The 13,065-nt window shown below is 33.6% G+C and overlaps 1 protein-coding gene across 1 annotated transcript; it reads right to left on the minus strand.

Annotated features, from left to right (window-relative positions):
* Positions 1-1,160: 1,160 nt before the first annotated feature.
* LOC126821425 (mucin-5B) lies at positions 1,161-9,132 on the minus strand. Its single transcript, XM_050549846.2, has 11 exons — positions 8,977-9,132; positions 7,928-8,209; positions 7,322-7,606; positions 6,264-6,548; positions 5,783-6,061; positions 5,304-5,591; positions 4,550-4,831; positions 3,743-4,021; positions 3,215-3,496; positions 2,373-2,479; positions 1,161-1,878 (listed from the first exon to the last, which is right to left on the minus strand). Exons 1-11 carry the CDS (start codon positions 9,041-9,043, stop codon positions 1,552-1,554), a joined length of 2,763 nt encoding a protein of 920 aa, XP_050405803.1. The 5' UTR covers positions 9,044-9,132; the 3' UTR covers positions 1,161-1,551.
* Positions 9,133-13,065: the final 3,933 nt, after the last annotated feature.

The raw sequence follows: 13,065 nt of genomic DNA on the forward strand, positions 1-13,065 counted from the left end.
ACGGTGGTTTTATCAATTATTACGATATACCATGTACCTGACAAAATATCATTCTGTTTTAGTCTACACATTTTGTAAGATACGGCGTTCCATAAATAAACTAAAACTGCTTCTTGCGAGAGAGAGACAAATGGAGTTTAATATCCACTCGATACAGACTAGGTTATTTCAAAACTAACATTTGGTTGAATAGTTCGCTTGCGCTTAAGGATCTTGAGCAAGGGCGGGGTGGGAGGGGGGGGGGGGCTCCGAGAAAACCCATAAGGTTTGACTAGCTCTTTGACAAGATATTGTGTAATGCTGAAGTCTAGGCCACCTACATCTTCCTTAACGTACATTAATCATTATGTACCTAATCTCGTCTGGCGCAAGTTTCCAATGGATGATATATATCACACGTTCCTTTACATTAGAAAATAATAAGGTATTGAGTATGCATGAGCTTTTTTATAGGAAGGAAGCGGTGCGTATTCTTTGAAAGTAAAGATCTGGATAAAGCATCGTCTCTCAATGATAGTCTACTCTTGAATCCAGATGTGACAGCAAACAAATTGAATAACTATTTGTTTAATTAAGTTATATCAGAAATATGGTATTCTATACTCTTCAAATAAAAAGTAGGGGATATTGAAATGCAAATACCTATACAGGTTGTGATATGATAAATAGTCATGGACACTTGACATGTTGTGAGAGTATGTTCACAGATGAAGAACTTATCGCCCCAACAGAACCACTGAGCTGCATGTGCGACACGGTATAGCGCCATACACGTGGGAGGGGTTCATTGTCAAATTTGACACTTCAAGGAAGGGTTGATGAAAACTGCCGCTTGCTGGTTCATTCTATCCATGTTTGCTTTTCTATCGGTTCTTGCATAAGATTAACTGTTTAGCGTATCTTTGCTTTAGTGTGTTAAATTTAATTTGATCGGGAGACGTATTCGTCGACGTCAACGTCAATCGACAACACTACAAGAATTGACCGATTTTGAATCGGATAAAGAAATGGAGGAAATGCCGTTGTCCTGACGTTTGCCCATCTTTATATGGTCGGTTGGTGCTGAAATGTAGAATTTGAAACACATTCAATCGCCCAATGAAGTTCTCCAAAGTGATAATAAATTGATATTTTTGGACCAAAGTAAATAACAATATCTGAACGATTCAAATCATTTATTGCTATAATGAATACACTTTACAAATAATTCACCATAAAATATGCAGGAGCATACATCATCAAGTATCACATACAATTAATTTAAGATGTTTCTGACTTAAAATAACTTTTATTTAATCCAATCAGACTAATTTCAAATTATTCTACAGATTTTAAATAGTATTAGATTCAATAGAAACATTATCAACATTTTCCTGTTATGTTAACGATTTATAACGCGTAACATGCATGTATATACATGCGATACAGCTCTGTATATACCCTATTTTGTGTACAAAGACAAAAAATATGTTTTATATTCATTTGTAATGAAGTATCTATAAAATATTCAATTATGAGACAATGTAAAACAAGTTTTAATAGGCAAGTTTCTCATATTAAATGATCTTCAATTACGACTGAAGACTCTTGTTTGGGCGGGAGTACATCGTCTTTAATGGTATCTATGAGGCCAAGTCCTTCAGCTGCCAAGTCTTCAGCAACTTGCTCGTCATTAACGCCGCCAGTTTCTTCTCCTTCGCAACAAAATCGAACCTTGTAGTCATTGCATGCTCGATCGGATTGATGACTTCCTGTACATATTAAACCTAATGTAGGGCCTACAGATAAGGCATCTCCGGCATTTGTGTATGGTACTCCCGCAACTGTCTGGGCATCAAAAGCTGAAGGATTGGAACAAATTTCTTCTGGATATAGTTTCTGAGAAAAAAAATTCTTACGTAAATATCTATATCTTCACTCATTGATTCACGCATTGTGATTTCAATTCTTATAGATTATAAGGTTATACTGTGATGTAAATCTTTCGCAGAAAATTTCATGTAGAGGAGCAGATGTGATACAATACATAACTCTTATATTAAGAGTCACACGTCTTAACTCCAGACAATAAGTTTTAGACTTAAATCTTATAGCATATAATTTGTCTAAAGGCACGCCGAGTATAAATGTTTGTATAACACATTACATCTTACATAATACTATGTCAAAATTCCCACACCTGCTACGGTTTAACTCTTACAATTAATCTGTCCAAAATGAATTACAAATAAAATATGAATTCGGAATACAATATTAAAATTTACACCGAGCTTTGTGGATGCCTAAAGAGAAAGGGAGTCCAAAGAGGATGGCTAAATGGTTACCTACCCAATACCATTTAGAAGTTCGTAAACGATGTTGAAAATACTTACTCTCAGGGCATATAGTGTTTCTTTGTCTGAAAGACCATTAGATCTAGTAGGAGAATCACTGTCAAACCATGGAGTCCAGTCTTCCTTTCTGCACACAGGTTGGTTATCTTAAATAAAAAATGGTTCAAATCAATAAAGTAATTATATGAAAATAGCCGTGGTGTTGAAAGTGTTAAAGATACATTCCCGGGTACAAACTGGGTGATTTAATGATATATTTGGACTCAAAACATTGCAATATCAGGGAATACCCGGCTATAAAAAATCGATCAAAAGAGGCCATGTTTGTGTCACGTGACACAACGGGTGCGAAGTCGGAGGAGAATTCATTGCATACAAAAGATGATGTTGCCTTTATCGCTGACCATTTATTACAAATATCGAAGCTTAATTAAATTCTCGGATTATCCACTGTCCGCGTCTTTTTCCGTGATTTTTATCTCAGAAAGTGTTGTACGTCTAACTCTTCATAAAGTTTATCAACATGTACATCAAGCGCTCAATCTCCGCGTGCAACCTTCGACCTCACGCGTGCAGACACTCCTAATCGTCGAGCTATCGATTAGGGAAACCCGTACATTTTGTCCCGTGTCCGCTCCATGAGTGTTTTTCAGGGAATCCAGCATTTTTCTAGTAAGATTGGATATTTCTACTTTCCATATATACCAAAATTGACATACTTTTATTGGAAATAAACATCCGATAAATACTTTTCTGGGAACGTATCTTTAAACAAACAGATACTTAGAGATTCAACACAAGGGTTATGTCATAATTTTCCTTCGTATCAGATAAATAAATGAGATATAGTTATACTTAAAGTGAATGAAATGCATACGAACCTCCAGCACAGCAGAATCTGACTTTATAGTCCTCACATTCTTTATCATCTTGAGCAGCATTTTCACAGATTAGACCACCCTGTGCTGATAAAATCACATTATCTCCTCCATCTGTGTAGGGGGCACCAGTTGTCAACTGGGCATGAACAGCAGAAGGTGAAGAACAAATCTTGCCAGGGTTTTCTTGTTGCAGTACGAACAATGCTTCATAATCGTATTTACCAGATGGATTGTCCCGATCAAACCACTGTGTCCAGGCATTGTTAGGACAGCTTGGTGTCTCTATAAAATCGATAATGTATAATATTAATATTATAAATGGGGTGATCTAGCATAGTTGTCATCGTTATCTATTGTTATTGTTAAATATTGAAATAAGAGGACTGTCTAATCTAATATGTCAGTCTGAAACTAATGTGAACATTGTTGTAATATGAAGAAAATGTTTTAGCAGAAGTAGAAGCTTTGGATTCTTCATTTATAAATGAAATAACTTAAAACGTTGATATAGATCCTAAATACCCATACCTTCAGAGCAGCAGAATCGAACTTGATAATCATTACAACGTTTGTCATCTTGATCATCATTTTTACAGGTGAGTCCATGAGTAGGTCCGATAACTACATCGTCATTGCCATCAGTATAGGGAGCTCCACTTGTTAATTGGGCGTCCACAGCAGTAGGATTGCTGCAGACTTTGCCAGGATTATCTTGTTGAATTGCTGCTAATCCTTCCCAATCATAGTATCCACCTGGATTATCACGATCAAACCATGGTGTCCAATGTTCTTTAGGACATGTTGATTCTGAAGGGAGTGAAAATAATGAACCAATAATATTATTCATAAGCTAGATTATAATTTGTTATATTATTTCAATAGAGTTTTGTAATAGAACTGGAATGTTCATTTTGTATATTTGTCTCATTACTTGATAAAAACTAGCCTCGTCGAAACATCGCTCAAATTCTGCACTTATCCGATATTAATAAATAAGAATATTTTTGAAATAACGTTACCATAATGAGTAATAAATCTAATGCTGGGCAAATGAAATCTTTACCAACTTCAAATTCTGTACTTATCCGATATTAATAAATACGGATATTTTGGAAATAACGTTACCATGATGGGTGATAAATCTAATGCTGAGACCAATCAAAATGTTTAATTTATATTTACACAATCAGTTTTAGTATTTAACTATTTTACAGTGTATTACTGAGAACTGGATTAGGTGCAGGTTTGAAAAATTTGGTTGTGTTTATATCTGCTTTGTGTTGATTCAACAATAGGGGAGATAACTCTTATAAATTACCAAAGTGTTCAACTCACCACCGAAGCAACAGAATCGCACTTTATAGTCGTTACATTTCTTATCTGGTTGATCCGAATTTTTGCAGATGAGACCAACTGTGGGTGAAATAGTTAGTATATCTCCACCATCTGTGTAGGGGGTACCATTAGTAAGCTGGGCATCGATGGCAGATGGTGAAGGACAAATTTTTCCTGGATTTTCCTTCTGTAGATCAGCCAAAGCTTCGTAGTCATAACCACCAGAAGGATCATCTCTATCAAACCAATCAGTCCATGCATTATCTGGACAAACAGGTTCCTCTTTTGGTGAAAAATAAATATTAAAACCATGTTTATTTCAAATCCATAGGTCAGACTCTTACATATGATATATGTATATATATATATATATATATATATTATTTCATTGTTGTTATGTAATGAAACACATTAGCGAATACAAAAAATACCTTGTAAGGTCATGCAGATGAATTTTTGTTATTTTATTATTTGAGACACATAAAGATGGCGGAGTGAAATCAATAAATAACATTGAGAATTTTAAATGACCGTAACTCTTTTGCGTTTGATAGGGCACACTCTGTGACACTATATTTAACATTTATCCTGACAGTATGGGGTTTAACCGACTTTCGTTCACTGTCTAGCTTTGTGAAATTATCAAACGCATAGCTGAAGTCTTTGAAATAAAAAAAAAATTAATTTCGTTTTTGACAATACCCAACATAAGTTAGTTTTCAATTTGAAAACAAAATATTACGATTATACATACCAGGTTCACAACAAAATCTAACTTTGTAATCGTTGCATTTTCCATCCGGTTGGAGTTTATTAAAACACAACAACCCAATCGTAGCACCAACAGTAACAACATCACCGCCGGAAGTGTGAGGATCTCCATTAAGAAGTTGAGCTTCCACAGCCGATGGAACAGCACAGATCTTTCCTGGGTTCTCAACCTGTAAGTTAGATAGTGCTTCATAATCAGCTTGTCCACTAGGATTATCTCGATCAAACCATTGGGTCCAGTGTTCTTCTTTACATGCCGGAGGTTCTGATACTGAAATTAAGAGCATATTTGATGGACTTTACTAAACAGCTTAGTAGCCGGAGGATCTGATACTGACGTAAAGAGGATATTTGAAGAACTTTACTACATAGCTTCAATGCTTCTTTATTAAATCCGTATTGGGCAATGATCTATTTAAACATTCACGAAAGAGTGTGACAAGGCTTAGTAATTAATTTTACCTTTTGAACAGCAGAATCGAACTTTGTAATCATTACAACGTTTGTCCTTTTGATCATCATTTTTACAGGTGAGTCCATGAGTAGGTCCAATAACTACATCGTCGCCTCCATCAGTATAGGGGTTGCCATTTATTAATTGAGCATCAACAGCCGTTGGGTTGCTGCAGACTCTACCAGGATTCTCCTGTTGAATGGATGCTAATCCTTCCCAGTCATAGTATCCACTTGGATTATCACGATCAAACCATGGTGTCCAATCTTCCTTACGGCATGTTGATTCTATGAAAAAAGAGCAATTATGTTATTTTGGCCCTGCCCTATATGTGGGATATTAAAATATAGTTTATAACGGACCTGTAATCGGGTAACCAATAAATATAAGTAAACCAGACTTATTAGTCTCTATTTCAAACATAACAATGTATAAAATTGTCGTCATTGTATTATCAATAGTGACAGAAGGGAAATAACTTAGACTTACCTCCGAAGCAGCAGAATCTCACTTTATAATCATTACATTTCTTATCTGATTGGCCAGAATTTAAACAAACGAGACCATTAGACGGAGAAATACTTAAAACGTCGCCGCCATTTGTGTATGAGTCACCATTTAGAAGTTGGGCATCAATGGCTGAAGGTGAAGGACAGATCTTTCCGGGATTCTCTTGTTGCAGAACAGACAGAACCTCGTGATCACCAGTTCCAGAAGGGTTATCTCTATCAAACCAGGCTGTCCAAGCGTTGTAGGGGCATTGAAATATTGGTTCTGTAAGAAAACGGATGAATCATGTGTAAGATTGCGTCTATGTCCATAAACAGGTCTTGGCCACTTTTATTTCCAATGTTTCCCTAGATTTTATTTATTTTGGATGGCAACCCACTAAAATACCAGAACATACACGAATTACGAATTACATAGATCGCCAAGAAACCTGCCAGTATCATAACGTTTGGCACGGAAACCCGGGTCCTCACGATTATTGATTAACAAATAGAAAATACAATGATAAAAGTAAGCAATAACAACCACCTGTTCGTTATATAACAGGTGGATACGATATGTTATATGATTGGTTTTCTAATTAAAAAGATATAGTGATGAGAGAGGTTTGAATATTAAATCAGTTTTGTCCAAACAGGATACAAACTGTACAGACATCATCGTCAAGCATGGGCGTGGTGATCACTGCTTTTACATAATGAACAAGACAGAACAATTACATCGCCTATGGGAGCGGGGAAATGTTGGGCTATGTGGAATATGTTCTCAGGGGTTGCTGTAAAATTGACGGACAATGTATATCTATACTCGACAATTTTAGTTACGGGCCTGGTTCGCTTTGTAGCATATTCCATTGGTTCGAATCTATTAGTCGCGAATCTCATCTTTTACTAAAACAATACGTGTTTTGTTAGTATAGAAAATACTAACGAAATTGATGATTAAAAATTCTCATTTCCAATTAAGTTCTCGTAGTTTAAGTGTAAATTTAATGTGACATGACAAAGTGTAAAAGAATAACTGAAACTAATGTTTACCTTTTGGGCAGCAGAATCGAACTTTGTAGTCTTCACATTTTTTATCACTTTGATCAGAATTTTTACAGATAAGACCAATAGACGGGCCTACTGATACAACGTCTCCTCCTACTGAATAATGATCACCATTTAAAAGACGAGCGTCAACACCGGTTGGCTTTGCACACACTTTTCCTGGATTTTCTTTCTGGATGTCCGAGAGACTTTCGTAGTCGTAACCACCAGATGGATTGTCTCGGTCGAAAAACGGTGTCCAATAACCATTATTGCATTCTGGTTCAACAACTATAAACAGAAAATGGAAAAAGGTACTTAGATTTTGTAAATGTTAAAACTAAATCTAATCGCTATAAAGTTATATAGAAGCTTTAAACATGGGTCAAATCATAATTTTGTTTAAATCATTGTTGGGTTATGATGCTTATCATTTTTATTCAGATTCCTTCTAGCGTGTATTTAGTTTGGAGAATTAAAATTGTATTGTTGGTTGTCTGATTTACACTTTTAAGCGTATTTGTTAAGTCGATGAATCAAATTTTACGTCCACAACATAATTCATTTTACCTAATTACGAATTTAAATAAGACAAAATAAAGAAATACTTACTTTCTTTTGGACAACAGAATCGAACTTTGTAATCTTCGCATTTCCGGTCTTCCTGGTCCTCATTTTTACATATAAGCCCAAGATTGGGATTAACGGAAACAATCTCCCCAGATGTTGAATAGTGATTCCCGTTCAGCAGACGAGCATCTACACCGATGGGAGAAGCACAAACTTTCCCAGGGTTTTCATTCTGTATGGCTGATAACGCTTCATAATCATAGTCCCCAGATGGATTGTCTCGATCAAAGAAAGGGGTCCAGTAGCCATTGTTGCAGCTCGGTTCTTCAAATGAAACAAAATACATAAATAATAATAATCATATTGAGAACTTTATAAATTACGTAACGTATTTTACGACATAATTGATGCCGCTGATAGAAATAAAATGTTGTTTAATGGCACGTCAGCTTCAACCGGGTTTTACCGTGCCAAATTAAACAAATTAAACAATTAATATATTTATATACATAGATAAAAACAAATATCACAGACTGGTTATTTAGTAAAAACAAAAATCACAGACTAGTTAAAAAAGTAATATTAAAAATATCACAGACTGGTTAATAAAGTAAAAATAAGTATCACAGACTAGTTAATAAGATAAAAACAAGTATCACATATCCTTATGCCTATAAATATTTAAAAATTTAAAACAAAAACAAATACAAAATTGTTATACAAATTTGGATTTTTTTAAAAGAAATTTAGCGCTTTAACATACATGTTTTGTCTTGACAGCGTTTAAAACAAATTAAACGATACTCAACATATTGTAATTATTACAAAAACAGATATAGGGTCCTTGAAAACTAGAGAAAATTGTCAAAAAGAATTTAATTTATAATGCGCTGTATTGGTACTGAATTAATTTTATACAATTCAATCAAATAAAAAGAAACGGTAATAATATTTATAAAATGATACGGATACAATCATCTATTTCAATGGTACTATCTTATAATACACAAACATTAGAAAAATATATAAAAATTGTGTCTCTGAAATAAATTTTTTAAAATAAAATAATCTTAATAAATATCATAACATACCTCGAACAGATGCTGCAGAAGTAAGAGCGATTAGCGATGCTAGAAATGTTATAGTTTTTGGCAACATTATGAAATGTTACTAAAACTTAACTGATGTCAGTGGAAAGCACCCTGGCTTTTATACCCTATGTATTGTGGGGTTTTTTTTGCTTGATCTTCAGCTATTTTATTTATATCTATTGATATCAACACAATAAACATAAAACATGAATAATATAAAAAATACTAGATCATATCATGCAACTGTTAGCCAATCAAACTAGTTTATAATATCAACCAATCGATTACCCGAACCTGGAATTAATGTCGTCAGCATTAAGTTCGCTCACCCTTCTCATACTTATTTAGATACTTTAATTTTAAGTCTTTATAAACTTCGCCCTTTTTAAATTACAAAATGAAGGGAGGGAATAGATTGTTCTGATAAAACCATAAAGAATCATATTATTCATAAAGTTAAATTCTTTTATATTTAATATTTTAGGATAACATAAGCAAATATGTTCACGTCACTTATTTTATATATGAATAGATTACTGCGTCTTTTGCGTCTTTATGTAACAAAACACTAGTCGTCAGGCAACACCAACCGCATTTTAACCTTCATTGAATAAACGTGAGGTCAACTGTTAAGTATCGCTACAGCAATTTAGATAAGAGGTGGAATGTACCTAATCACAAAAAATCGTTTATTAGTTAATAAGTAAACTTCTCGTATTAAATTGATTAAACGAATAACTGGCATACAGGGTATAAATTCATACCCAAAGGAACGAAAACCGTGTATTGTCATTGGTGACTGATCCTCGGGGGAAATAATTATCAGATTTGGGGTACCGCAAGGCTCCTCGTTATCGCATATTGTGTTAAGTTTAGAGATGTCTCCATTAGGCAATATCACGTCAAAACATAGTTTATTACTTTAGTTATATGTTGATGACACATAATTAGGGGTTCACACTGCGTGTGAAACACTATTGTTTTTGTTCGGATTATTAGGGTTTCACACTGCGTAGCTTGTGTGAAACACTATTGTTTTTGTTAAGATTATTATTAGGGTTTCACACTGCGTAGCTTGTGTGAAACACTATTGTTTTTGTTAAGATTATTATTCTTCTTCTTCTTATTAGGGTTTCACACTGCGTAGCTTGTGTGAAACACTATTGTTTTTGTTAAAATTATTCTTATTATTATTCTTATTATTATTATTTTTTTTTTTTCCAATTTGATTGTATCTCAGAAACTACTTGTCGGATTGATTCGATGTATTCGGTTTTACTAGAAAAGTGGGTGTGACTTAGAGATTAAAGCTATTTCGAACGTTCTGCGACAATGCGAAATGTCCGAAATCGTCGAATTTGTCGATTTTTGAAATATTGCCGTAATATTAACAATAATCGTCGGATTTTAACATCGTCGGAGATATTAGGCGCCAAATTTTGAAAATTTAAATTTTTACAAAAAACTTTTTTATTCATGAATATTTTAATGTGGTATTTTACCCAGGGTTAAAGAGTCATCTGATTTGACCAAAAATGGCACCATTTTTTGTCATCGTAAATTTCCTTGACCCCCACTGGCTAATTCAGTTTTTCAGTCCTGGAATTATTATTTATTGCTCGATTTGTATAAAACAAAGTTCATATGCTCCGTAATCCAAAATGTCATTTTTTTTGTTACCGGTAAAGTTACCTTTCGGCAACGGAAGTGACGTAAATTTAGCAAAAACTACAATTTTGACAGTTCGGTACCACTTTTTGAAAGCAAATATTATTTTTTTCAAATCTGGTATGACTGAAAGTGTGTGCCCTGTAAAGGCACAGAAAACATCGGGCTCAGTTTTTTTAATTTTGATTTCGTTTTCGGGTCATTTTGATTTAAAGGTGAAAAAAGGTGAAAAAATGAGCTATTTACAACCCATTCAGGCTTTTCATATTTTAAAATATTTCTTCGCAACTTTCATAAACTTGTAGCATTAATCCATACGAAGAGAATCTATCTCAAAATTAGTTTGTAATATGAGCAGTTGCCGAGAAATGGTCAATTTTGCATGAGTCACTCTTTACGCTATTGTGTCTGTAAAAGAGTCAATTATTATTGGATTTTCATAAAAGTGACACCATTTGATGCATAATGTCAATTGTGACTAGTTCAACTCAATTTAACATTTTCCATGTCACCGGAAATGACGAAATTTGGGTAAAAACTGTATTTATAGCCTTAGAAACAAATAATTTATTGAAATGAGTCGTATTTGTTGTTTGTTTAATATTTTGATATTTGATTCTAATCAACTAATAGAATGAACCCATACGATCATATAGGTATCACAAAATGGTTTCTAACTTGTTCAGTTGTAGAGAAATAGGTAATTTTCAACAGGTCACTTTTCAAGGTTTTTTGTCCATAAAAGTGTCAATTATTATTCGATTTTCATGAAATTTTCACTATGTGATACCTAATGCCATTTACGATTTCATACAAGTAATTTAAGATTTTCATTATCACCGGAAGTAACGTCATTTTGGCAAAAACTGTATTTTTAGCTTTCAAAACAGATATTTTATTCAAATGAGTCTGAGTTGTTATGTTTTTAAAATTATGATATTTGATTCCAATCAACAAATAGAATAAACCCATACGATCATACAGATTCCAGAAAATGGTTTCTAACTTGTATGGTTGCAGAGGAATTGACGGTTTTCTACAAGTCACTTTTTAAGGTTTTTGGTCTATAAAAGTGGCAATTATTATTCGATTTACATAAAATTTTCACCATGTGACGCCTTATGCCATTTCTGATTTCATAAAACTAATTGAATATTTTCATTATCACCGGAAGTACTGTACACTTACATGTAACAAATATATAAAATGAATTGATATTGCTGGATTTTGTTGATTCGGCGTCCATTTTATTTGATGTGTGCAATGCTTATGTGGAAACCTGTTTAATGGTTTCATCGGTACCGGAAGTGACATATGTTCAAGGGTAACGGGGCACCGGTGAAACCCGTCATTACTGCATCGCAGTTCTAGTTATATATTATATTTGTGAATTCGCTACCTGTGACTTTAATGTTTGAAAATCAGTACATGAACAGTATTTAGACGAAATAAAATGCAGAATAATCGTAAATTAGTAAGCTCAGTGATGAAAAAAAAACAGTATATAAACCCCATTCTTCGCCGACTGCATGTTATTTTTACGATTGATTTTAAAATGATATTGTCTTATTAATTTAACATACATTTTGCAAGAGCTAAACCTGCCTATTGCAGGTCTTTTTTTAGACCTGAAATGTTATATAAACTATTAATTATACTTTTATTAACATGAAAAGACCTTAATCAACTCTCGATGCCATCTATGTGTCGGATTTTCACTGGATTTAAATCCAATCTGCTGCTCAACGCTCATTGATGATTAAATCCAAAAATGGGTAATTGAGACTATGTTTTTTTTTTATCGTATCGACTTTAGTAATGATGATCGAGGCTAGGCCTAAAATTCAAACACTAATAACTCGGTTCAGAATTGAGCAATTTCTCTGAAATTTTCAGCATATTCCGCTTTCATTATCTATTTTTAACTATTATAGTGAAAACTGCCAGCTCTTTATCTAATCTTCTATAATATGACCTTTTACAACGTTATAACCCGTCTAGAAAACTAACATGTACTGCTTCGTCAACCAAAGAGCACGACCCAAACGATACCGTAAACACGTTTCTTTTAAAGTTCGTTTTTTTTTTTAAAAGGTCTTATGTTTCAGTAGACAAATTGATAGTGTATCTCGTTTCAAAACAAGTTTTTAAAAATGATATTTCATTTTTTTATTCTTTGGTTATCTTAATCTTTATACTATTTTTTTTTGTGTGGTTTTCCTTTTCTTCTTTGATTTTGATTTGTGTACGTTTATGTACCTTATAAATGTGAATATTTGACATGTGAAGCGACATATAAACACGTTTGTGAAAGATGCGCTCTATGCTTGCGAGGAATTTGAACATTTTCATAATATTATGTGTAGGCGTAAACACATTTTTTAAATTTTGATTTTACTATATATTATACTCGTATTAAAG

The sequence above is a fragment of the Patella vulgata genome, chromosome 5, assembly GCF_932274485.2.
Source record: "Patella vulgata chromosome 5, xgPatVulg1.2, whole genome shotgun sequence".
Taxonomy (NCBI): Eukaryota; Metazoa; Mollusca; class Gastropoda; family Patellidae; genus Patella; species Patella vulgata.